Source organism: Mauremys reevesii, linkage group 6, assembly GCF_016161935.1.
Source record: "Mauremys reevesii isolate NIE-2019 linkage group 6, ASM1616193v1, whole genome shotgun sequence".
Lineage (NCBI taxonomy): Eukaryota > Metazoa > Chordata > Testudines > Geoemydidae > Mauremys > Mauremys reevesii.
The window spans coordinates 118,566,876-118,594,609 of NC_052628.1; the positions used below are offsets into that span (position 1 = coordinate 118,566,876).

General features: G+C 45.1%; 1 protein-coding gene across 6 annotated transcripts in view; it reads left to right on the forward strand.

The window, feature by feature from the left end:
- PCGF3 (polycomb group ring finger 3) overlaps positions 1-27,734 on the forward strand; it is a 107,876-nt gene that overhangs the window by 60,847 nt on the left and 19,295 nt on the right. For all 6 annotated transcript variants that reach the window (XM_039544370.1, XM_039544369.1, XM_039544373.1 and 3 more), the window contains 5 exons: positions 9,658-9,775; positions 15,940-16,036; positions 20,203-20,258; positions 21,418-21,528; positions 25,891-25,979. In XM_039544370.1, coding sequence (XP_039400304.1) covers positions 9,658-9,775; positions 15,940-16,036; positions 20,203-20,258; positions 21,418-21,528; positions 25,891-25,979 — 471 coding nt within the window. The remainder of the gene's footprint in view (positions 1-9,657; positions 9,776-15,939; positions 16,037-20,202; positions 20,259-21,417; positions 21,529-25,890; positions 25,980-27,734) is intronic.

Below are 27,734 nucleotides of genomic sequence, written 5' to 3' on the forward strand. Positions count from 1 at the left end.
GATGGGCATAGTTACCTGTCCTTTTGCACTGCACCATTTGGGGCTGTCATAAGTGCCCCTGGCCGAGCAGCCAGGGGCGCAAAAGCAAAAATTGGGAATGACTCCCTGAGTCAATCCCTCCTTTTTGGTATCTAAAAATAGAATCAGTCCTGCCTAGATTATGGGCAAGTGTACTAGAGAACCACTGTATCATAGAACCAGAGAGCACAGCCGCTCTGTGTCTGATCCTGCATAAATTATGAGCTGTATGCTATTCACAGGGGGTGCTCCTGCAACAACACCACCTGTTCATTCCGTTCTTACCCCAGCCTTCCTGGGCTACCATACCATTGTCCCCCCACTTGTGTGATGAAGTAATAAAGAATGCAGGAATAAGACACAGTGACTTGTTTGTGAGAAATGACTGGAAGGAAGCCTCCAGCTGCAATGATAGTCCAGGCAGGACATTAAGGAGTGTGGATGAAGGAGCCCATCATCCCTCTGCTAGTCCAGGGGCAATTGAATCTTTTATTTACAATGAAGGGTGGGGGCTGATGGAGCTCAGCCCCCTGTTGCAATGATGAGGACGGTTACCAGCCATATTGTACCATCAGCCATCAAAAATTAGGGACAGGCGCCCTTGATCGACCTTACTGATACTAGTCGGCATGTTTACCAGCCCTTTTGCACTGCCCCATATGCCAAGAGGCTGATGATGAGGATGGATTTCCATCTTATTGTACCGTCAGCCTTCAATAGCGTGGGGGGAGCAAGGATGTTGGTGTTGAGTGCTGCACCATCGCGTCTATCTGCAGCATTCAGTAAAGATAGGGTGACATGTAAAAGAGTCAACAGAGGATTGTTTTCACTTCTGGTGGTGGGTGGGGTGTGTGCGCAAATTGCCGAACTATGCCCTGACCCACCGCAGACACTGTGTTTGACCCTAGAAGCATTTGGAGCTCATCCAAGAATGCAAATACTTTTCGGAGACAGCAGGAACTGTGGGATAGCTTGCGTCCTCCTTCCCCCCTCCCTCCATGAGCGTCCATTATATTCTTTGGCTTTCCGTTATGCTCGTCACGCAGCTGCGTGCTGAGTCTGTGCTATGCCGTCTGTCTGTAGATTTCTGAAAAATACTTTGGACCAGGCGTAAAATTACAGTAATTACCCTAATTAGATGCAGGAGTCTCCGAGCGAGATCACCCTGAGGAGGGTCACTGAAGGAGATAGAGAGCGCATGCTGCGTGAAAGCTAGCACGAACCAGGGCCCGATGCAGCCGTGCTCGGGGAGGCAGTGCTCCTTGAGTTCCTCATGAAAGCCTCGCGCGGAAAACTCTGCTACCACAGAGCACCCAATAAGGCAGCTCTCCCCAGGAACCTCCTGCTGATGCTTTTCGATTAACGCAAGGAGAGCTTCGTGGAGCTCTCCAAGGATGATTTCTGTTCTATCCCCATATCTAGAGAGCCCTCCTTTTCACACAGTTCAGATTCCTGTTATATTAAGAATAAAAGTTAACATGGTTACAGCACTTACCGACTGCTCCTTAGCGTCCGTTTGCCGCTTTGATTTTTTGGTAGCCTTGTCTGGGGTCCTTGGTTTTCACGCGGCGATGCGTTGCATGACGGCTGTATCCTCTGTCTGGATCATGGCTTTGGAGACCTTCTCGTAGGTCTTTGCATTCCGTTTTTTGGAGCGCAGCTCCGAAAGCACAGACTCATCGCCCCACACAGCGATCAGATCCAAGAGTTCCCGGTCAGTCTATGCCGGGTCCCTCTTTCTATTCAGAGATTACATGAACTTCTCTGCTGGAGAGCTCTGCATTGCTGCCGGTGCTGCTGAGCTCGCCCCGATGTCCAACCACAAAATGAGATTCTAACTGTCCAGACAGGAAAATGAATTCAAATTTTCCCGGGTCGTTTCCTGTGTGGCTGCTCAGAGCATCGAAGCTCGGACTGCTGTCCAGAGCGTCAACAGAGTGGTGCACTGTGGGATAGCTCCCGGAGCTACTAAGTTCGATTTGCATCCACACCTAGCCTAATTCGAGCTAGCCATGTCGAATTTAGCGTTACTCCACCTGTCGGGGTGGAGTACCAAATTCGATCTAAAGAGCCCTCTAGTTCGAATTAAATGGCTTCCTAGTGTGGACGGTTGAGCGGTTAGTTCGAATTAACGCTGCTAAATTCGAATTAAAGTCCTAGTGTAGACCAGGCCCAGGACACGGACCCCTGACATGAACAGTGAGGGGGAGATGTGGAGGCTCCAGCTATGCTATGAGCCAGAATCTGTTTTGAGACTAAACAGGCAAGAAGCATTACAGGCCATGGCAGCTTTGGGATGCCAGTAGCAGCTGTGCCTTTGTGGTGCTCAGGAGTGAGATATCAGCTGAAATAACCACTGCCTGTGGAAAATAGTGCCAATACTCAGTGCCATTGTCCTATATTCCTACCCATGGAATAAGGACTGAAATGTTATAGCTTCATGTAAGAGAAAATACTTTCTCACCGTGGCTGGGGCAGGAGATTGATGCTGTGCTGAGGCCTTCCGAAGCTGCAGTGTCAATAAGAATTTATTAAAAAATATTTATGGGAATAAGGGAAGGGAGTTTGGAAAATACTTTCCCTTTGAATTGTGACTGGCACCACTGGATTTAGTCTCCGTTTTTATCAGCAGTTTCTGGCATGGGGGACTTGAGGGATGTCCCTTCCACACTCTCAGAATGGCTGATCCTGATGAAAAGAAGAGGACTAAGGAGGACATGTGCTGTGAGATCTTTCAAACTAGTGCTGCATCAGACTGAACAAAGGGCTTGGCTCTCCAAGATGACTGACAGCATGGAGAAAGGCAGAGAGGATAGGAAAAGACTCAGGAGTCCTAGCAGGATAAAAAGAGGGAAATGCACCTGGACATAATGGGTTTTCTCAGGCTGCATACTCAAATGCTGCAGACCCTAGTTGACCTACAAGTCCAAAAATGCTGGATTCTACCCTTTGCAGTCCTTGGAGAACTCCATGATCGTTGCTCCCTACAACCCCCAAAATACCACGTCATCACAGACTGCATCCTTACCCTACCACTCCACGTGGGGGGACAGCAAGGAAAACCACACCTTCGCATATGCTAATCTGGTTTACACAGCTCACTATATTTGTAGCCATAACAGACTACATTTGTGCACTCAAATGGACAAAATTATTTGTTCTTCTAATTTTAAATTTTTATCTCCTTGATTTGTTAGAAACTTGTTTAACATTGTGTCTGTGTGTGTGTGTGTGGGGGGGAGTTTGCGGGAAGGTTGGTTTATTTTTTGGCATATTGGTTTTCTGCACTTCCCCCTCCCTCCCATTCAGTAAAGTTCTATTTTTGGGTAATTTTATTATCTTTAGTAGTTCACAACAAATATTGCAGAATGCAGAGTTAGTCAAAGCATTCAGTGCTTATAAATACACACCAAGCACTAAGGAATTCATAGCTTCAGGAAAAACCCTGTCATATTTATGAATGTGTACAACAAGCACTACACAATTCAAACAGCGTCCAAAGCTCCAGGCGCAAAGAAGATTCCACTGAATTTTCCAACTTCAAAATGATTTCCCATGTTACAAGTTTCCAGAGTGAGATTGTTACCCACTTGTCCACTGTCCAATGCAGCTCTCATTCTGGTGTCCGTGTGCTGGAGGGCTGGGGCGAGCTCTGCACACAGATCCTGGAATGTGGCCTTTTGCATCCTAAAGTGCTGCAGCCGCTGCTGCTTGTTGTCCCATACCTGTGATACAGTCAGTGCTTGTTTCTCAAGCCCAGAAGCAGTGCTGCACAGTCTGCAGCTGCTTTTTGAATGCCACCAACAACCTTGAATGGTCTTTCACTGTGTCTCTCGGCAAGCTGTCCTTGGAGAAATTCTCCTGTCCCTCATTGCTGCAGTACTACTTGCAGGTCTGCAAATACAGGAGAATCATTCATCTGGTATTTGCAGTGTTCATGAGAATAGTGGAGAGCTCTGTAAACTCCATGCTTGTCACAGATGGCAAGCACCAAAAAGTGCTGTGTGGCTTTGTCGAATTTTTAAAAAGTGGTGTCAGAATTATGGGATACGGATGGCATTGTGGGATCGAGAAAGTTGCATGCTGGGAATTCGACCCCTAGCTCCAAGAGACCCCTTGGCAAGCCATTTCTATCCCACAACGTGTTGCAAAGATTTCCTAAAAGGTATTGTGCTGGGCAGGGACAGGTGGCACACTGGGATACCTACCTGTGGTACACTGCAATTTACATACTCACCAGGAATGCGTGTCTATGTGCAGTGATGCTGCAAGCAGCCAAGTATGCACACGCCTGAGCAATAGGCAAAGTTTGGCAGCTGTATGCTGATGTGGCTTGCGTCAACTGCAGTTTGTAGAATAGACATCTCCTTAGGCTCCTCAGTCCGTTAGGAGTTGTGATGCTGAGCTGAGCAGTGCCTAAATAGTTATAAAAAAAAATAGGGCCTAAGTGCCTAAGCGTAATCACAGGCTTTAACGTGGGCTGTAGAACCCTGCCCAGAACACTGGGTAAGTACTCGCGTTGCTAGTCTGTGCTGGGATCTGTGTTGCTGCATTTTCACTGCTATTTTTAGCAGCAGTAGCTAGATGAAGGTCAGTGTGGGTATGCCTGCCTAAACTGCAGTCACGCCTCTTGATTGTGATGCGGACACCCCCTAAGTGACTCAAACCTTGTGATGCTGAGTACTGCCTAAATACCTTTAAAAATCTGGGCCTTGGTGCTTAAAGGTGATACTGAACCCAATAATACGAGTAGTAGGAATTATTCCTTCCAATGTGCATTAATATGCATTTATTAACGTTGAATTTACCATTATGTCCCCATTTATCTACCTTCCCTCTTGTACTACCTCAGTCTTCTCAGGTTTGACTAATCTAAGTAGTTGGGATCTTCATAATTTGACACTTGCTGCGCACCCCATGTCCAAATATTTACAAATATGTCTGGCACTGGTTGTAGTACAGAACTTCGAGGCACACCACTGTTAACAGTTAGCTATGTTGAAAACTGAACAAGCACGTCTACTCTTTTTATTCTCTAGCCAATTTTTAATTTCACAGTACTCTTTTGTGAGTTATCCAGACTCCTTGAAAGTTCTAAGAAAGTTTGTCAACCAGTGTTGTGTTCTAGTTTTGTTAACATGCTCAAGGAATTTTAATGGATTGGAGATGTGTAGTTTTCCTTTACAAGAAACCATGCTGGCTTGTTCTGTTTTCCTGTTCATTCAGGGGTTTATTAATTAAGACTTCCCTTACCAGAACAGTTAGTTAAACTATTAATTCATTCCCAGGTTTGCCCCTGCTGCATCCTTTGGTACCCTCTGGTTTTCTGGTATAATAGCAGAATTTAATGAGGTTGCATATTTTTGTTAGTATCTCAGCTGCTTCATTCTTTAGCTCTTTCAGATCTGGTAGATGTGTAACACTTGGTCCTGGTAGCCTTTTGCTAGCTAGCTGCTCAGATTGTTCTAGCACCACTTGTTGCTCTTTCAGTGTTTTGATAGTAGCTCATCTTTACAATGTGAAGAATTCCCCCATCATTCTCTAGAGAAGGTAAATGTTTTTGCCTCAAAGTTCACCAGTATTTTTATCCTTATTAATTACTCTGTTTACTCCTTGCTGTTTCTGTGGACTCATCAGTTCTTTGGCTAGATTGCTACTAAAATACTTAGTCATATTTGTTTTTATGCCTTTGGCTGTTTGCCCTTCCAATATCTTCTTAGCCTTCCTAACTAGCATGCTATCTATTATGATTTATACTTTCTATGAGCTTCTAGTGTTGAATTTCCATTTTCTGACTGACTCCTATTTGGCTTGATCAACTTCTTGAAAGTTGCCATTTCACCAAACTGTTTTTTTACCTTTCCACTTTGTTTAGTGATATGTGTGCCTTTGATTATTGTATGGCTACATGTAAGTTTACTTGCACTAGTTTCATTTGGCTAGCTTAATCATTTTTGAAACGCCCTTTTCTAAAGTTTAGTTGTCACCATGACAGTATGATTCTTCCCCCCTCTCCCCCCTGAAGATGTGGAACCTAATTTGGTCGTGATCACCATTATCTAGTGCAGGCCTGCACAACATGCGGCCCGCCTCACTGTGCGGCCCGCGGGGGGATTCTAAATCCCCCGCACACGGTGCTCTGCGGGCAGCCCAGAGCTCTTTAAATCCCAGCCGCTGCTCCAGCGGATGGGCTGGGGCTGGGATTTAAAGGGCTCAGGCTCCCCTCAGTGGCAGGAGCTCTGGGCACTTTAAATCCCTGCCCCAGCCCCGGAAAGCTCCCGGTTCCCCTAGCCACTGGAGCCCCGGGCCCTTTAATTTGCCACTGAGGGCTCCCAGCCAACTCTTCAGCTGGGAGCCCCTGGTTGATTTAAAATCAAGTATCACCTCCCCACCCCCAACCTTCCTTTTTGGCCCACAGCTGTTTTGGTGGGGCGGCGCTGGGGAAGGAGGGTTTGTTTCTGCAGGGCTGGGTGGCGCTGGGGCGGGGTGTTTTTGCGGGGCCGGGAGGTGCTGGCAGGGGGGGGGGGGGTTTCGGCCCTCAGCTGTTTTCTTTGGAGTAATGTGGCCCTCGATGCTTTTCAAGTTGTGCAGGCCTAATCTAGTGGTTTATCAGTAGCTACTACTTGTACCAACTCCTGTACATCATTTTAAGAATAAGTCACAAATAGTCTGTCCTCTTTGGGTTCTGTAAACACAGCTGTCTTCTATGCAACAATCTTTTTAACGAGACTCCTGCTATCTATGAACTGCTAAATCTTTCAGTTGCTTGGAAACTAAGCTTGAAAATGAATATTGGAATAGGAGTAATCTATGCTACGGAATTAGGTTCTGACCGATCTGTTATACAGCACAAGTTAAATGCATTTTTGATGCGTCCTTAACAGCTAGTCATTACTTCATTTGATTATGAAACCTTAGAATTCCATGCAACGCTTTTTTGTACATTTATTTGTCTTCTCAGCCTTAAGAATTTGAAGTACTTCAAGTTTTTTCTCATGTCACATGCTATGTTTTTACAGTGCTAGCGGTGAAATGCATTTTAGTGTCTTAAAATAGAGGGTAATGTACTCCTTTCAGTCCAGTTACTCCTCATATTGGTTCAAAAGTTTGGTTTCTGCTGGCCCATAATGTTTAATTACATACCCGAATTAAACAGAGGGAAAGAATAAAAAAGCAAAGAGTGTAAGGTAGAGGTTAAACATTATCTTCTTGCTGTATCCAAATAGGGAAGCTTGCATGCTCTGAAGATCTTCATTCAGATTATGAAATGTATTCCAAAATAAACTAAAATTTGTAGTTCTGAACCAAACACCGTCAATCATTTTACTGAAATGCAGTTTGGTAACACCTGCAGTGTGGGAGCTGAATGTAACACATTGCAAAACCAGTTTTTCTCCCTGCTTTAATGTTAGTTCTATCATTTTATTCTACCAATATATGTTCCTTTACAGCAAGAATGTGTAAGCAGGTGGCTTCTTTACCATGCTTAAAATTGCACAGATTTTAGCAGGTCATAGCTTGGCCCTTTCTGGGTCTGCTGTTTAAATAAAAGGAACTAAAATGATGCACAGAATTTAGCTTAAGTGTTTTCCTCAGACGTGGTTGCTTTCCATAATCTGCCTGTGGGCTGCTCAGTTCACACCCTGGGTCCTTTCTACAGAGCCAATCCTTGCTCCTTAATATCTGGCTGGGGCTAACAAACTACCTGCATCAGGTCAGCAACGAAGTCACATTTTTTCCAGCAGGATCAGCTAACAGCAACAGAGGAGATAAATTATACACTTAGTGGTCATGTATTGAAATTTTGGGAAAGATTTAGTGTGTTAAAATATACTAGGGGCCAGCATTTAAATCTAATTCCGTATATGTTGCTTGTGTACTGTATGCTTATGGAAGTAAAGGGATATGGAAGCTATATAGCGTTGCATGCTGTAGTCTAATTTCAGGTGTGAGCTACTTGTTTGTGTGAGAGCCCTTAGTTTAACCAACTTTGTTAAGCTGTTTTTTGACAAAATGCATTATCGTAGCCATTTACTTTGTTTTCTTGTGAAGTTTTTCTCCACAGTTCCAAAAAATATTTGTTTTGCAACAAAATGTATGTAGTGTTAAAAAATTGATCATGTTCTCTGAATCCAAAAGCAATTTAAAAAAAAATACAGGTTATCAAAAACTTTATGGTGAAAGTTAATACTAGTGAATTACAAGTGTGGCTCTCAGGCTTCAAGTGCTCTTGATAAATATCTGTCATCCTAAAATGGTTTTAAGGGTGAAGTACAAAGTTCTTAAAATTTCAAGCAGACTTCTTGTGATTCCAGAAGAGGAAAAAGTACATACCTATTTCTTTGTATAATAGGTAGTGGTGTATTTTAACTATCAGAGGCATGTACCATCCCCTAAAAAGGCTTTTGCAGATTTCTGTTTGCTCTGCAAGTGATATCAGAAATACCATGAAAAATGGTTTGAAAAGAGCTATTCTGTTTTGAAATCCCTGTCTTCCTTTCCTTTTGTTATGGTATTTGTCATCTCCTTCACCTTTGAAGGAAAAAAGTGTTCAGTTCAGATTTCTTAGTTTCATAGGAGGCAACTTTGTTGGTACAGAGCTCATTTTATGTTTGAAGTCATATTTTTTGTTGTGAGAATCTAGTTTTAGCTTTTAGGAAAACCATTTCAGTTTACTTTACAGCCACTTTATTCAAATACAATTTTTCTTCAATTTCTAAGTAAAGTTTTAACTATAGGGAAAATAGGCTATAAATACAAAGTACAACTTGATAAATTTTACCGAACCAGACCTACTCCTTTTGATATTGTGCTCTGATGAACTTTCTTCAGGGTCCACTCTTCTCACTTTCATATGCTTTAATTATTGGCTTGAATGAGATTACTTATATGAGTAAAACAAGCAGGATTTGGCCCTAAAATGTAGTATTTTTCGTTGGTAAAGGAGCTCTGTTATGCAACATGCTGGCATAATTTAGAAGAAAAACTGTTAAGATCAGAATATCAACTCCTTCTACTTGCTTACAGAATCTGAGCTATATTAATGTAGTAATTACCAATCCCTCTCATCTACATTATTCAAAGTATAATTTTCAAATACAAAATAAAGGGTCATTGAAGCAACTAGTATGAAATCTGGCCCATTCCTGTCCACTAATAGCATGAGCTAAAGCCAACTGGAGTCAATGGAAGCACTCCAGTTACCTTTACTGGAGTTGGATCAGCCCCCAAGATCATCCAGTGGAAGGCACTAGATAAGTCAGAGGGAGGGATAGCTCAGTGGTTTGAGCATTGGCCTGCTAAACCCAGGGTTGTGAGTTCAATTCTTGAGGGGGCCATCTGGGGCAAAAATCTGTCTGGGGATTGGTCCTGCTTTGATTTGAGCAGGGGATTGGACTAGATGACCTCCTGAGGTCCCTTCCAACCCTGAGATTCTATGATTCTTACATGGTTTGTTTCACAGCCCATTTTTATCAGGTAAATCCTTTAAAATTATATAATACCCTTATTCCATACATAAAATGCCTGGGAGCGTGAAGTTGCATATTGATATCTGTGATACAAATTATTAGGTTACTCCAAGACTTGCTACATAATCAGTACACCTGGGATGCTAACAATTGTGTGTTTCTTCTACAGACACCAAAGATGCTGACTAGAAAGATTAAACTCTGGGATATTAATGCCCATATAACCTGTCGTCTCTGCAATGGATACCTTATCGATGCTACCACTGTAACAGAATGCTTACATACCTGTGAGTATGACTACGATTCTATAGTGTGTTAAAGAAGATTAATGTTTTTTTTTACATACTAGATACTTCCGTTTTCAGTTGACATTTAAAAATCTATTGTGGCTCTGCCAAAACAATGAAAATTTTGGTATATACTTCACGTTTTAAGCAAAAATTATATTGTCTCATGAAGAGAACAAGAGAAGCAAAACCATGAGCCCTAGCTGTGTTGCACAGAGCTGAAACCATATACATGTATAATAAATGGAAGTGGTTTTAAAAAATATCTTGCAGTGATTTTAAAAAGTAGTAGTTATCTCAACAGCAATAATCAGATGGATTTTTCACATTCGCAATATTGGTAGTTAAAAAAATTATTATACTAAATACTTATTAGAAAATTTGTATTTCAGAATATGAAGACAAATGCTAGAAGGACTTTGAATTGTAACTAAATTGTTTTGAAAAAAAACAAACCTTATTCTCTGGTTATAGCGTCTATTCAGAACTCACCCTGGCGTGAGACAGGCAGAGATCCCAAATTCTAGAGTATACTATAGGCAGTAGCAGCCATGAGTGCTAGTCCCTTCTCCCCAAACTTGTGGTCATGCCCTGCCCTTACAGTAACCTTAACTACTTGCCTTTAAACCACCTGTTCAACTTTTTCTTCAGTTACCACTCTAGCTCTTTGTCCCCTCCAGCTTTGGGGTGATGCAGTATCTCTTTTTAGTGGTTTTTCTCTGCTTTTTATCTATTCTGATTATGTTGATAAGGGCCATCGGAGAGAGGTACCAGTCTTGACACCCTGTCCTGTACTAGTTTTTACTTCTCCCATCCCAATGCAAGAATTTGGTTGTAGAGGCGGCCAGGGCTGTACTGTGCCCCATAACCCTGAAATGTTATGCTGGGATATCTTCTGATGAAGAGGTTGCTGGTACATTGCTGCTACTCTTTGCTTCATGAATTACCAGTCTAGTTTTGGAATCATTCCTCCCTGGTGGAATGAGATGAAAGTTTTTTTTGCTGATCCACCTAGTATCATACTTCAGCAATGCTATCACTAAAAGGACTGTGTTTAAATGGCTGATTGATACGATCTGCAAGGCCTAAGTCTAGAAAATCATGTCAAGGCTCATTTGATCTGAGGCAGGAAAGCCTTTGCTTGCCGGTAGCTCAGAAATGTGCATGGCAGGCAAGCATGTTCCATTCACATAGGCAAGGCATACATATGGTCATTGCTACATATGCTTGCCAAGCACTATTTCTTGGATTGGGACTCGAGAAGAACACAGGTTTGGGGTGACAATCCTGCAGAACCTGTATCTGAAATAAGAGAGCTCAAATCTCCAGCCCCTCGAGCTTTTGTGTTTTCAGGTATGTCACTTGTTTGCATTGTCTGTGCTTTTGGAAAGTTTGCTTAGTTCTGGATCCATCCTTTAGGCTTACGTTAAGCTGGACAGGTGATAGGAGTATGTTACCTTATTATAATTTAAAAACTACAACAAATCTTGTTGGTATTGGCATTGTTCATATTGCATGTGCTGTTTGGTGGGTATATGTTTGTCTTTTGGGATATCCCTTGAGTATGCAGGACACACTCTGCTGTAAAGTATCTTTAGAGGAAGGAAACTTAATTGCCTTTTTAATTTTCCCTTTTGGGAAATATTATCTTGGAGGAGTCTGTTTAAGATGTTGGATTATTTGCAACATTTACACACATTACATGCTGTCAAGGCACTGACTTCTCTCAATCAATTCTATTTTTGTGTCTGGCTTTAATTTTAAGGATTTTTTTTTCTACTAACTGAGAACCAAACTGGAAGATTCCAAGGTACTATCTGGTCACTAGCGGGGTGGCTCACATGTCTGGTTGCTGCTTATTGCTTTCAGGGATACTCAAACCTTTAGAATTTCAGGGATTCCATCTGTCATGTCAGGAATTTAAAACTAGGGTGAGAATCCCTGCAGAGGATCAGAATTATGGGGAAAGTAAATTTCCTCCATCTCTTCCCATGCTTGCTTCCTTCATCTGTATCTTGGTAATTATAACTCTCCAGTCTTATGACTTGGCCGGGACAAACTCCAACAGATACTATGTTTTGGTAGCTATTAACAGTCTTCTCCTGTTCATGCCTTTTCATTAACAATGGCAATAACAAAATGCCGCTTTTGTTAAATTGTTTTAATACTTCATCTTCTACCTTGATGGCAGCGTGTATATCATAGAATCTCAGGGTTGGAAGGGAGCTCAGGAGATCATCTAGTCCAACCCCCTGCTCAAAGCAGGACCAGTCCCCAATTAAATCATCCAACAGATTTTTGCCCTTTATTCCTAAGTGGCCCCCTCAAGGATTGAACTCTCAACCCTGGGTTTAGCAGGCCAGTGCTCAAACCACTGAGCTATCTCTCCCCCCTGAAAGCTGTCTTAATGTGTCATGAAAAGTTATACTCCAAATACAGGTTTTTATCTTCAGCATTCAAAAGGATAATAAAAGATGAGGAAAGATAGATTTAAAAAAAAAGCCAGCAGGAATGAAAATGTAAGAAAGGTGGTGCAGGATATTGCAGTGGATAGTGACTGCTGCTTTCTAGTGGATGCTTTTTAAAATAAACATTCTGAATTATAGTAAGAAAAAAACCTTACAATTGAGTTTAAAGCTATAAACGATGGGTTTGATTCTGCTTTCATTGACTCATTGAGAGCAGGATTTGGGCCTCCTGGTTGCCTTCCTGGGCTTCCTCTCTGCTTGAGACTCTGCTAGTCTGGACCCCTTCCCCTGTGTAGAGTCCCACTGAAGCAGATTCCTGTGCAGGATCTGGGCTTCAGTGAGCAGTAGAGTCATAGTCATAGACTTTAAGGTCAGAAGGGACCATTGTGATCATCTAGTCTGACCTTCTGCACAATGCAGGCCACAGAATCTCACCCACCCACTCCTGTAACAAACCCCTAACCTATGTCTGAGCTATTGAAGTCCTCAAATCATGGTTTAAAGACTTCAAGGTGCAGAGAATCCTCCAGCAAGTGACCCGTGCCCCACGCTGCAGAGGAAGGCGAAAACCCCCCAGGGCCTCTGCCAATCTGCCCTGGAGGAAAATTCCTTCCCGACCCCAAATATGGCGATCAGCTAAACCCTGAGCATGTGGGGAAGACTCATCAGCCAGCACCCAGGAAAGAATTCTCTGTAGTAACTCAGATCCCACCCCATCTAATATCCCATCACAGATCATTGGGCATGTTTACCTGCTAATACTACTAGACTTGTTTTATTGTTCAGGATAAGAATGCTGTCCTGCTAGTTAAGTCATTGACAACAGCTGCTAGCAATGTTATCTTTAATGTACTGACTGAAAATAGTGTAATACATTCATACATTACACCTTTGCTTTGCTGACTTTTGGCTTTTGATTTGTAATTATTCTTCAAACATACATCAACTTGTCTGAGAGGTAGATGGCACTGTTTAACTGTAGAAAGTATACCCCTGTAACTTAGTCTTTGGAACTCTTATAGCACTGTTCGGTAAAAATAATGAATTAGCCTGAGTTATTGGAAAGATGCTCACTTACCCAAATTGCCCACTTCATATATACACAGAAATTTTAGTAACTCAAAAATCATTAGAAAAAAAGAAAAATCTTTAGCTGGAATTTATTTATCACATAAGTAATTACTGTTTGCAGTGTTGTACTTGGGTTGGTCCTAGGATATTAGGGAGACAAGGTGGGTGAAGCAATATCTTTTATTGGACCAACTTCTGTTGATGAAAGTCCAGAAGAAGAGCTCTGTGTAGGTCAAAATCTTGTCTGTTTCACCCATCTTGTCTCTATAATCAATTACTGTCCAAGTAAATAATTTTGTATGATTTTCTTTAAACGGCTAATAGTATTAGGTTAAAATGCGTAACTTGTTTGTAAATTTCTGTAAAATGAAATAAACAGAATTATGTATGTAGACTTTGAAACAGGTCCAAAATCAAACTATTGTTCAGTGCTCTATTGTGATGTACGTTGTGTTTGGTGTGAGGTGAAACAGCACCTGAATGCCCTTTCAGGTAGGAGCTGCATGGTCACTAAACAGCAACTTCTCGGAAGGAAATATTTTCTTTGCCCCAAGTTTATGTCCTTGCCTCAATTTCCTTTCGTTTACAGCCACAGCTCAAAGTTTGCATATGGTATTTTGGGTTGTGTGTTATATATTCTAATAGTTCTGAAGTAAGCTTTACCTGTTCAGGAATAGGACAATAACATAGTACAGTTGAACCCATTTATCTCGACCTCGGTTAACTTGCCAATCCTATTAAGTCGACGTTTTAGAAGTGGAACCGCCAAACTCCCTCTTTGTCTTATCGGTTTCTCATCGGTTATGGCGGGCGGGCGGGGACCGGGGAAGCGGGGCCGGGCGGGGCCCCTCTTTGTCTTATCGGTTTCTCATCGGTTATGTCGATTCTTTAATCTCACCGAACCCTAATATCTTGAGCACAGAAGAGCACCGAATTTGCCACTAACCGAGGTCGAGATAAATGGGTTCGACTGTAACTCCGGCGGCGGCCCTGCCCGGCTCCTGCCGCATCCCTCCCCGGCCACGCGACTCCTGCCCTAGCCCCGGCTCCCCAGCCGCGCTGTTCCCCAGACGCCCGGCTCCCCGCGTCCCTGGCCGCCCGGCTCCCCAGCCCCGCGGTTCCCCGCGTACCCACCTGCCCGGCCCCGCTTACCCGGTCCCCGCTTCGCCACCCGCCCGTCTGCACCCGGCCCGGCCCGCTTCCCGGTCCCGCCCGCCCGGCCCCGCTTACCCGGCCCCGGTTCGCGCCCGCCCGCCCGCCCGCCCGCCCGGCCCCCGGTTCGCCGCCCGCCCGCCCGGCCCGGCCCGCTTACCCGGTCCCGCCGCCACCCGCCCGTCTGTCGGCCCGCCCGGCCCGCTTACCCGGTCCCGGTTCCCGCCCGCCCGCCCGGCCCGCTTCCCGGTCCCGCCGCGCCCGGCCCGCTTCCCGGTCCCCGCCCGCCCGCCCGCCCTTCCCGGTCCCGCCCGCCCGGCCGCCGCCGCTTCCCGCCCGCCCGCCCGGCCCGCTTCCCGGTCCCGCCCGCCCGGCCCCGCTTACCCGGCCCCGCGCGCGCCCGCCCGGCCCGCTTACGGTCCCGGTTCGCGCCCGCCCGCCCGGCCCGGCCCGCTTACCCGGTCCCGGTTCGCCCGCCCGCCCGGCCCGCTTCCCGGTCGCCGCGCCCGCCCGGCCCGCTTCCCGGTCCCTTCGCCCCGCCCGCTTCCCGGTCCCGCCGCGCCCGCCCGCCCGGCCCGCCCGCCCGCCCGCCCGGCCCGCTTCCCGGTCCCGCCGCCCGCCCGGCCCGGCCCGCTTCCCGGTCCCGCCGCGCCCGCCCGGCCCGCTTCCCGGTCCCGTCCCGCCGCGCCCGCCCGGCCCGGCCCGCTTCCCGGTCCCGCCGCGCCCGCCCGCCCGCCCGGCCCGCTTCCCGGTCCCGCCGCGCCCGCCCGCCCGCCCGGCCGCTTCCCCGGTCCCGCCGCGCCCGCCCGCCCGGCCCGCTTCCCGGTCCCGCCGCCCGCCCGCCCGCCCGGCCCGGTCCCGCTTCCCGGCCCGCCCGCCCGCCCGCCCGCCCGGTCCCGCCCGCCCCGGCCCGCTTCCCGGTCCCGCCGCCGCCCGCCCGGCCCGCTTACCCGGTCCCGCTTGCCGCCCGCCCGGCCCGCTTACGGGTCCCGCTTTGGCTGCCCGGCTCTGTCCCGGTCCCGCCCGGCCCCGCTTCCCCGTCCCGCTTCGCCGGATCCAGCCACGTGCAGGCACCGCGGTAAGGGGGCAGGGAGGGGGTGTTGGAGAGAGGGCAGGGGAGTTCAGGGGTGGGGGGGTGGATAGGGGTTTATCTCGATCATCGGTTATCTCGACGCTTTTTGGCAAACCCCTAGGCCAGCGACATAACAGGGTTCAACTGTATGTCCTTCATACGTTGTTTATAATCTACCATTGTTCTAAGAACTCCCATGAAAGATAATGGAAATTGTGTGTTATTCAGTGGTATATTACAAACTTATTTATATAAAATTTAAGGGACAAAATCTGAATTGTGTGTGAGTTGTTCTGTGACTATTTGTATGTAAATTAATTTCTTTTAAAATATTCACAAGAACACAAATGTGAACTTGTTTTAATAGTCTTTTTTCTTCCTAATTATAAATGTGTCTGCAGTCTGTAGAAGTTGCCTGGTGAAGTATTTGGAGGAAAATAACACCTGTCCAACATGTAGAATTGTTATACATCAGAGCCATCCGCTACAGTATATTGGGTAAGTGTCCTGCATACAATGAAAATCACAGATAATTAAAATCTCTGCAGGTCATGTGTAGATATCTCAGATTATGACACAATTCTTTACTAGATTTTCTTACTTCCCTGCTGTTCTTTCTTAAATACTTAAGTGATCAGCTTGATTTGAAATTAAAATAATGGTTCTGTGTAAGCAAAGTGGGAGACTGAACTTTGAAGTGATCTTTGAAACTTAATGTGTTTTGTCAAATTTAAGAAGAAGCGAAATATTTGTCTAGTTTTTACCAATTTCTACTGAAGTTTAGCTGGATTTAGTAATTTCTGGTTAGACTGTATCTGGTTCTCATAGGTTATATAGAATCTATTTCTGATTGGGCGAATTACATGTTTATCTAATATTTCATTATATTCACGACTGGTAGTTCAAATGTATTTTTTGTTATGGCAGATGCACTATGGTTTTAATGTTTTACTTGAGGTACTATTCAAAGATTGAAATCTGAAGATGGCAGCATTGTCATTGTTTAGTCTTCTGAGTGACTGTTAATTTGCAGGATAATCTAATTACACACAAAAGAGGTAAAGCAGCAGAAAGGTTAGACACTAGCTCTGACCTCTTTTGGTTGGAGCCAATGCTTAAGGATTTGTACCTACCCTCCTCCTATCCCCACAGCCACTCAATGTCCATTCACAACATGCCCTAGCGTGGTTGTGGTATCCTGCCTGTATTGTCCTCTCTTGTGTCTCTACTGTATAATATTTTTGCAGGTTGTGCTTTCCCTTACTTTTTCTCCTACAGTTTCCTCTCAACTTAAATATTTCTAAGGCATCGGTCACCATGATAATCAGCTGCTGATATTTCCTCACGTGGCTTGGTCAACCCTAAAGAACTGTACCATTGCAGCTTTCATTGCTGAAAATGCAGCGCTGTAAGTTGGATCGGGGCAGTGCATCTACACCAGCTCTTTCTTTTAAGGTGCACTTCTGCCCTGCCTCCAAGCAAAGTATTTGATGAAATTGTTAGTTGCACTACTTTGAATATGTATATAAAAAAGCAGTGGATTTTGAAAAGTGTAGTCAACCCCCTGCCTTCCTTCCCCCCATTTTCTAGTTGATGACACAAATTGGGGGAGTGGTAAATAATGAAGAAGACAGGTCACTGATTGAGAACGATTTGGATCACTTGATGAGCTGGGTGCAAGCACCAATGTGTTTTTTAATATGGCTAGTGTAACCGTGTACTTCTAGGAACTGAGAATGTAGGCCGTGCTTACAGGATGGGGGAGTCTATTCTGGAAGCAGTGACTCGAAAAAGATTGGGGGATCCTGGTGAATAATCAGTCGAACATGAACTCCTGTGTGACACTGTCCAAAAGGATTACTGCAGTCATGGGATGCATAAAAAAAGGAAACTCAAGTTTCCCAGAGAGGTTATTTTATCTCTGTATTTGGCACTGGTGCCACTGCTGCTGGAATCCTGTATCCAGAGCTCTGGTGTCTGTTGATTAAATTGGAGAGAGCTCAGGGAAGAGGCATGAGAATGATTAAAGGATTAGAAAACTTGGTTTAAAGTGATTAGTTTCAAGACGCTCTATCTATTTAGCTTAACGAAGAGAAGGTTAAGGGGGGACTTGATTACAGTCTTTAAGTACCTATATCGGAACAAACAGGTTCAGTCTAGCAGCGAAAGGCTTAACATAATTCAGTGGCTGGAAGTTGAATCTAGACAAATTCAGGCTGGAAATAAGGTGTAAACTTTTAACAGTGAGAGGAGTAACCACTGGAAAAATTTTTGCCAAGGGTCTTGGAGGATTCTCCATCATGAGTAACTTTTTAAATCAAAATTCGATCTCTTTCTAAGAGATTCTCTAGGAATTATTTTGGGAACGTTGTCTGGCCGGTGTTATACAGAAGTCAGACTAGATGATCACAATGGTTCCTTTGTTCAAGCTGCTGTTGAAGATGTACGATTTTTGGAATAGAGAATGTGTACAGGGAGGAAATTGTTTTACGTAAGTCTTAATTCTGTTAATCACTTGTTATGCAGACCCATAGCGTGACTTCTTCCCCTCCACAGACCCCAGTCCAGCTGGGAAATAAGTAACCTAAGTACCTCTCATGATTCAGAGGTGAGAAGGCAGTTAAGTTTTCATACCTGCTTGCTGCTGTGGGTTGGTTACTGTAGATTGACTGACTGCTTGACTATGGTTCATTTATATTGAAATGCTCTTGGTGAAGCTTTTGCAATCTGGAAATAGACCCCTCACATCCATGTTAGAGACTTAGCTACTTTTTAGTGTTCCATTAGTTCATTTAAACCTAATTGTCCTCCTCCAGCTCTTAAAATATTGTTTAAAAGGTTGAAGTAATGAATGAACTGCTGCTAACTCTGTTACTACTGTTTCTGTCTGGTTTAAGTGGTCTCCACTGTTGTGGAGTACTACTGAGAACTGACCTCTGTTAGGAGCATACACTCCTGCTGTGGAGTCAGAGCCAGTGCTCACCTTGGAAAAATTTACCATGTTAATGCCAGATATCAGCTGGGATGGGTGTATTTTTAAAATGATTGCACTGTTTTCGCTTAATATTAGAACTGGGTGGTATTGGTTCAGAGGTCTGGTGATATTCTGGCTCTTTCAAATGGTAACTTTTCTAGATAGAATTGCCCTTTCTTGATTTTTTTTTCTTTGTTTGAACTTCTGTTGAAAGCAAATCAGTAGATTAGCCTCTCCAAGGATGTTGAAGGCTAGAGGTTTAGGGTCTTAACCAATTTTTCTTTTTTCCCCCCTCCATGCCTAGTGTCAGGCCACCTTAACTTCCTGCTTAAAAATCACTGGACAACACAGCTTCTAGAGCTGCTCATTGCTCTTCTTAAATTTGAATGGAAGTGGTTGGATTAAGAGCAATTTACTGCCTCTGCTTATAAACAGCCGAATGTATGGGCTGAACTCCGATTTCTTGATTTATATGCTTTTCCTATGCATGCTTTTCTCTAGCTGTTCGTTAGAAAAGGAGCATATTATGGATAGTTCCTCCAGACATCCCCAGATGCAGGCTTGAAGTACCTGGGGATGTTAATGTCTCCTAGTGTCTCTGTGCAGTCTCATAACAAAATGGTCTATCTCTATCTATTTATATAGAAGTGTTGGTCTAATCCCATATGGGCAAATTCATTGCTAGTGGAAATGTGTAAATCTCTGTTGAAGTTGTTATCGTTTCACCTATTTACCACCAGCAAAGAATGTGGTATGTAACTTCATGAAACAGCTGTGTATGGAGGAAAACAAAATCTTCTAGACTCTGTAGAGACCCTGCAATTTAGATAGTCAAGCTGCATAGCATCAGAAACAGCTGGGACCAGATTCTCTGGTGCAGTGCACTATAACTAATGAAAATTTGATTTAAGTATTGTTCCACATGTATGAGAAATGTACAGTTATTCATAAAGATGTTTTTACCATTGCAAACCTTCAGTAATATCCTTTGACTGATACTGTGCTGAATAGGAAGGCTGTGTTAAAGTGTATTTTTCCTCATCTTGAGCTAAAAATTGCCTTCTTTAGGTCAAAATTCTATCAAGGTATAGTAAAATGTGCATTACCAACATGTGTACCTTGATGCAGTTGGGCACAATTCCACATTCTGCTCTAGACGGATCATTCATGTTCTTCTGTGTTCCGTTAAGGGTGGACTTCAGAAAATTCAAACAGCCTGTTAACATTCTAGTATGTCATCCTCCACATCACATGGGTCACTTTGTTACCTCCTACCTCAACTGTTGGGGCTTTATCAGGCTTCCTTTCTCATCTTCGTCATGCATCCAACGAAGTGGGTATTCAACCACAAAAGCTCATACTCCAAAACATCTGTTAGTCTATAAGGTGCCACAGGGCTCTTTGCTGCTTTTACAGATCCAGACTAGCACGGCTGCCCCTCTGATACTTTCTCATCTAGCTCCCTCTTGTCCGCTAAAATCATTTTCTCATATGACATCTTTCTGATGTTCAAGTGCCATTTATAAATCTGAATATTATCTACTGTGGTGTTTAAAAGTCTATATTCCTGGTTGCATAATTTATTTAATCTTGGAGTCTTTCTCTTTAAGTGAGATGACATTTAGAATAGAGATGATTGATTAAAAAATAGGAAGTTTTCAAATTCTAATTGTTTTGTTCTTTTTGCCAGTCATGACAGAACAATGCAAGATATTGTTTACAAACTTGTGCCAGGCCTTCAAGAAGGTAAGTCTTGGTATGTCTTATTTTAGCTGTAAAAGTTAGATTTACAAAGAGCTACAGTGCATGTTTAAGGGATAGCATAGGTTTTTCACCTGTCTGCTGCTTTTAGACAAAGATAGTGGTGAAAAATATATAGTGGAAGCATTTCGGCACTTATTCAAATTCTAGCACTGATTTTACTTTTCCCTTCTAATATGTGCTTTCTGTTAATTTTCAACAAAAGTAATGCTAACACCCAGTACTGGAAAATGTTCCAGTAATGAAAATTTGAAGATGTTTCAGGAAAATTAAAACGTTGTATAATGTTGCATAACACCTTAAAGGAAACCTTTTTGTGTTGGCATTATATTTTGTATGCGCATTTTGTTTTAAATTCTACATTTATTCAATCATTTGGTTGCTGCTTTCCTATGTTGTCAAAAGTGAAGCATTTAATGCAGAGAAAGTGTTTAGTTTCAGCATAATTTTCTTCCTTTTGTTAGAGTGCATACTTTAGGCCTTTGCTAACAGGTAACTTCTAATTTGTGTGCTGCTTCTCATAACAGTAATATTTTGACAATAATGAGTGTCTTGAGCTGAAGGAATATTCTATACTAACTACTGGGTCATTCTCATTTTTTTCCAATAGTGTTTTACTGCCTTTCTTATGTTTAGGTGGAAAATTTTCATTGAAACTAAGTTGTCAAGTCAAGAGGACATTCTCTCACTTTTAAATATGCAAGCTTAAGTAAAGAGACTATATATAAATGAAATTCTTCCAGGCTAAAAATTAGAAGTAGGGAGAAAAAAGGAAATTCAGAATCTCTTACATGTGTAACTGAACTGGCATGTATCATGTACTTCAACTGAGAGATTTGTAGAAGGATACATGGAAAAATATGGAGTAGCTTTAAATTCCATATGATCTGAAATCACAGAAATGATGTAATAGCAGCCTCAGAAGATGAGTTGGTTATTCTACAGCTGAATGACAAGATATGTGGTGTAGCTTGGTAAAGCTGTAATTAGGAAGAGCAGAGAGGCAGCCAAAAGTGAAGGGATAGCGGTGTTCACACTCTTCTTGCTGGGAAGTGTCTTCTACGAGGAAGTGGGAGGTGTTTGAAACAATTTTATAGATGTTACATTGGCACTTATTAATGAAACTGTTTACATTTTTAAACAGCGGAAATGAGAAAGCAGAGAGAATTCTATCATAAACTAGGCATGGAAGTACCAGGGGACATCAAAGGGGAGACATGCTCTGCTAAGCAACATTTAGATTCGCATCGGAATGGTAATTTATTTTCGTTTGCTTTCTTTAGAAAAATGCCATTATGCTGATACGGTTATTCTAAACACCAATCATAATTATAGAAATTGTTTTATGGAGTATTGTACATTGTGAATGTGAGTGCATTAAACATCTAATAGTGTTAAGCTGTTCTACTCCTGGAGAAATTCTGTGCCCTATGCACACACAGAATTCATGTCCCCCACAGATTTCTTTGCTTCCCCGCAGAAAAATGACTTTCTGATGGGGAAGCAAAGGGAAGTTGCAAGAGTGGTCACGCACCCCTCCCTAGCAGCTCAGGCACATAGTTTCATGTACCTGGAGCAGCTGGTGGAGAGGCAAATCATCATGGTGGCTCCTACCCTGCCCTGGGATCAGCTGCTAGATCCACCCCCAGAAACCTCCCTGGCTGCAGGAAGTTCAGCATCCTCCCTTGCTTCCTGCCCTCATCACGCCTCCGCTGCGGGGAAGGGGTCACTGTATGGGGAGCTGCTCCCCTGTCTGCCCAACCTCCTGCATCTGGACCCCCCATACTCAGACCCTTCCTGTCAAGCCTCACCCCATACACCCAGACCCCCCTCCCCCCCCCCCACAGCTCTCCATACCTGAACCCTATCCTGCTGAACCTCAGCCCCTACATCTGGAGACCCCCTGTCTCCAGACCCCCACCTCTGCACCCAAACCACCTGCTGCACCTGCACCACCCCAACAAGCCCCCTCACACCCAGAAACCCCAGAACAAGCCTCTGTGCATCCAGATTCCCTCTGCACCTGGACTCCTCACTGAGCTGTCTGCACTCAGATTGTCCCACACACTGAGCCCCTCTCCACTTGGTTCCTGCCTGCCCACACCTGGTGCATTTGGCATGGAGTGGCAGGGCCCTGGAGTGTTTCTGGGGTAGGCCCAGCCCTTGCACTGTGTCAGGTTGGATGCAGCCTCACTGCTAACTCAGTGTCCTGGGACAGGGGAGGGAGGCTGTAGGGTGATCTCCCACCTCCGTGCAGCCAGTGTGCTCCCCAATGCCATGCTGGAACCTCCACATTTATTCCTTAACAAATAAAACTTGCAGAATTTTTAATTTTTTGGTGCAGAACTCCCTCAGGAGTACTATACGCTCACCTCCTGTGGTGTGGTGAAGCCGCTTTGCATCACACCACCCCTACTCTTAAACCATCTTAACTGGCCATAGGAAGACCACCCCAGCATGGGGGATCTTTTGGAGTAGTGCTCGTGTAGGAGCTCCTATGCTACCGTGATACTGGCTGCTAGCAAAGTTGGGCATGGTGTGGGTTATGGTCTGCTGATACCCAGTTGCCACCGTGGACCTGTGGGACTGTTGACAGACGCTTAAAGTAGCAAGCCCAAGATTTGGTAGAGAGCAAAGGTCACATTCCTGAGCTGTGCTTTCCTCTCTTGCTATATCCAGGGATTTGGGCCATAATTTTGTTTCAATCAGTAGAGATTGATTGTGCATGCATAATTCAACCCCCCCCCCAAATTTCCCATTAAATATCGTTTTTAGTGACCAAAAAAAAAGTATCACACAACAGTTATTCAGAGTTTACTTAAAATTTGAGTGAAGAGCACATCAATGCATAAAGCTAGGGATATCTCACTCTAATGCTAGGAACTGAGCAGTTAGGGCTGGAATTATATTTTACTAGTAAATGTAATACCATAAGGCTTCCTTATGAGAGGAAGAGGAATAGAAATTACTGTGTATATAATACTTGGCAGAGTTGACATTTCTTTGGCAACCTGCAGTTTTTGAAATTCCTGACTTTTGAATACAATCTTGGGACAGTAATGGTGCATTGATAATATCTTTTTTTTTATGGAGGAAAAATGTTTTTGGACATGGTGACTGTCGAGAGCTTGTAAGTTCTTCTTCGAGTGATTGCTCCAATGCATTCCAGTTAGGTGTGCGCGCCGCGCGTGCACGGCATCTCGGAACTTTTTTACTCTAGCAACACCGGCGGGCCGGCTGGCGCCCCCTGGAGTGGCGCCGCTATGGCGCTAAATATATACCCCAGCCGGCCCGTCCGCTTCTCAGTTCCTTCTTCCCGCCCGTGACGGCCAGTTGGAACAGTGGAGCACAGCTTAGCTGACCTCCACTTCCCTAGCTACTCGTAGATTTCTCGTTCTGTTTATAGTGGTAGTTAAATCTGTTTGTTTGTAGTATAGTATAGTGTATTTATTTTACAGGGGTTGGGGTTTATCCCCTTCCCCTCTCCCGGGGCCGGGTCCGGTGCCCGGTCCACAGGGTTTTTCTACTGCTCGGCCGGCCACAAGCCGCTGCCGACAAGAGATCTTCTCCTAAGTGCCTCGAGGGATCTTACCTCACAGATAAGTGCCGCGTTTGTGAGGTCCTTAATCCGTGAACAAAGGGGAGCGGGGCTTTCGTTTTGAACAGCTCCTGAGGGAGGCAGCTCTTGCTCCTCCGCTCTCGGCGCCGACCGCTAGTTCGCTTTCACGGCGCGCTCCCTTGGCACCGGACCGCCGGTACCGACAAGGCCTCCTGGCACCACCGTCGCTGACTCCGACGTACCCTCGGCATGGACCTCCCTCCTGGAGGATAAAGAGTTACTCCGGCCAGGCAAGAGCCGTTGAGTCCGGTGCTGGAAAGCTCCCCGGTATGCACCGTGGTCGAGCTCACCCGGAAGCTGCGTCCGAGCCGCTTGCTCCGCAGCCGGGCGCTACGCTCAGTCGGAGCGTCCGGCACCGATGTCTGCCGCGGCACCGACAATATCCGCACCTTTCACTCCGGCCAGGCAAGAGCCGTCGAGTCCGGTGCTGGAAAGCTCCCCGGTACGGACCGTGGTCGAGCTCGCTCTGACGCTGCGTCCGAGCCGCCTGCTCCGCAGCCGAGCGCCATGCTCCGTCGGATCGCCCGGCACCGATGTCTGCCGCGGCACCGACGATATCCGCACCTTTCGCTCCGGCCAGGCAAGTGCCGTTGAGTCCGGTGCTGGAAAGCTCCCCGGTACAGACCGTGGTCGAGCTCGCCCGGAAGCTGCGTCCGAGCCGCCTGCTCCGCAGTCGAGCGCGATGTTCAGTCGGATCGCCCGGCACCGGTGTCTGCCGCGGCACCGGCAGTATCCACACCGTTCGCTCCGGCCAGGCAAGGGCCGTCAAGTCCGGTGCTGGAAAGCTCCCCGGTACGGACCGTGGTTGAGCTCGCTCTGACGATGCGTCCAAGCCGCCTGCTCCGCAGCCGAGCGCGATGCTCCGTCGGATCGCCCGGCACCGATGTCTGCCGCGGCACCATCAATGTCTGCAATCTATATCTAGCAGGCAGAGCCCGCTTGTAACGCCGCCAAAACCTTCATCGTACCGCCATACCGGACGAAGGGCATACCTGTCTCCTCCTAGAGGATTTCATCTTCAATGATGTGCATACGCACCTCCGGTGTTTTGGCCCATGTTCCATAGCGCCACCTAACTGCACATTCCGCCAGGGCTCAGGCTTCTCTGCTGCCTTCCTGGCTCACATACCCTTCCAGGGGATGTGTCATGCTACTACCTGGTCCTCTATCCGGACGGACCAGTGCCTCTTTGGTCCAGCAGTCCAGAGCTGATGCAGCCTTTGGCTTAGCAGTTTGCATTCTGCGACATCTACCTCCGACCCCACCGCCTAGGTAAGGCTTGGGAATCACCTAACTGGAATGCATTGGAGCAATCACTCGAAGAAGAAAAGACGGTTACTCACCTGTAGTAACTGTTGTTCTTCGAGATGTGTTGCTCCAATCCATTCCAGACCCGCCCTCCTTCCCCACTGTCGGAGTAGCCGGCAAGAAGGAACTGAGGAGCGGATGGGCCGGCTGGGGTATATATTTAGCGCCATAGCGGCGCCACTCCAGGGGGCGCCAGCCGGCCCGCCGGTGTTGCTAGGGTAAAAAAGTTCCGAGATGCCGTGCACGCGCGGCGCGCACACCTATCTGGAATGGATAGGAGCAACACATCTCGAAGAACAACAGTTACTACAGGTGAGTAACCGTCTTTTCTTCAAAGCAACAAATGCGTTCTTACTTAGCTTTGCATTTATGTCCTGATTTAAAGCCCAGTGTCTGTCTGTCTGTCCATTGTCTTCAGTGGGTTTTGGATTAGGGCCCTTGAAACATAGGTGCACTGCCCGTGCATCTACATCTAGCTAAGTATGCATTCAGAAAATACCAAATACCAAAGATGATTAAGCTCCTTTTCAATTTTTATAAAATGAGCTCACCTCCAGTCTAATGCATTCAAAAACTTATAAAACCCCATTTGCTTTCTCTTGATTTGATTTTTGTTACTATCGATTGAGATTACCTACAGTTTAACATGAAATTACAAGATGTTAATAATGCTTTCCCTTCTCATTTAAGGTGAAACTAAAGCTGATGAGAGTTCAAACAAAGAAACATCAGAAGAAAAACAGGAAGAAGATAATGACTATCACAGAAGTGATGAACAGGTAGAATATCTTTCAGGCAACTTTTACTTTGAAATCAGCCAGGTTTTTTTAGTTTTAGGTTGCCATTTAGCTTTATTTTCATTATGTGCTATGAGGGACGAATAATCTTTATATCCATACTTTGATCAATCGATGGAAGCAAGGCACTGTTTTTCTGTGTTTTTTAGTAGAATGTATAAAGTTGCACCAAGTGCCTTTATGTATAGGGAAGGAGTGGCGTTTGTTTTTCAAGAAAATCTCATTAAGGATCAGTGGCAGTTATAATTGTGATTGTCTTCTATCCTGAAGTGAATTAAAAAATGTGCCTCAAAACTGGTATGTGAGATCTGTGGCTGAGAAAATTACTCTATAAAAATGCAAAGTAATTTAAATCTACAACTTTATCTAACACCTTAAAATATATTTAATACAGATGATGATTTTTTGCTGCTTTGTAGCAAAAACAGAAAGGAAGGAAGAAAACGTAGTGACATCTTTTTATACTCAAGATCAGGACCAAAATATCTGTCATAGGACCAGCTCCATAGCCCCTGACCTAGGCAAAGCAATTGACTGCCTAGTCTGCTGTTTGGATGAGAGCCAGATGGCTGAGGCAAAATCCATAGAAGTTGGAGTTGTGATGTTGGTCGGGAAAAAACAGAAAAAATGACAGAGATACCACCTCCACTGAGGGTGTTCAGTTGTCATTTGTGGGGCAGGTGTGCATTTTATCAATCTGTCTGGACTGTCATCTACTAGTAAAGTAGGTCAGTTTTTTACCTTTCGTATGGCCAGGTGATTGTAGTTGTTAACTGCACCTTCGTCCACTCCAGAATAAATTTAATGCAACATTTAATGCTCTACATGGGGCTACAGCTTAAACCACTCATCATGTAAAAAACATGTAGAATAAACTAACTCATCTGTTATGGAATTCCCCCCACCCCACCAAAAAGCATAGGAAACCGTGCTTTTAAATCTACACTGGCTTCCCATGCCCCAAGTACTGGCTACAATTGAAGGTGTTGGCTTTTACCTGTAAAGACACAAATGGCCTGGGACCTACTTTCCTGAAAGTTGACCTCTCAGTGAGGATGCCACCCAGATACAGGGCCGCTGGCAAAGCATTCTCTGAAGGCTCCTTTAGGTTTGGGACACTCGCTCCCTGTCTGAAGCTGCTCTCATTAATCCACCTTGTGGCACACTGCAAGTCCCATTTGTGTTTTCCCAAGCTATGGCCTGGTCTACACTACGCGTTTAAACCGGTTTTAGGAGCATTAAACCGATTTAACACCACACCCGTCCACACTAAGAGGCCCTTTATATCGGTATAAAGGGCTCTTTAAACCAGTTTCTATACTCCTCCCTAACGAGAGGAGTAGCGCTAATATCGGTATGACCATATCGGATTAGGGTTAGTGTGGCCGCAGATCGACGGTATTGGCCTCCGGGCGGTATCCCACAGTGCACCACTGACCGCTCTGGACAGCAATCTGAACTCGGATGCAGTGGCCAGGTAGACAGGAAAAGCCCCGCAAACTTTTGAATATTTCCTGTTTGCCCAGCGTGGAGCTCCGATCAGCATGTGTGGCGATGCAGTTAAAAATCAAAATAAAGAAAGAGCTCCCGCATGGACCATGCGGACGTGATCGCTGTAAGGGCAGGCAAATCTGTTCTATCAGCGCTCCGTTACAGAAGACTAATTAAAAAACATTTTTAAAAAATCTCCAGACAGACGCCATAGCAGGGACTCAGCGCACTGCTGCGTGACAAGCG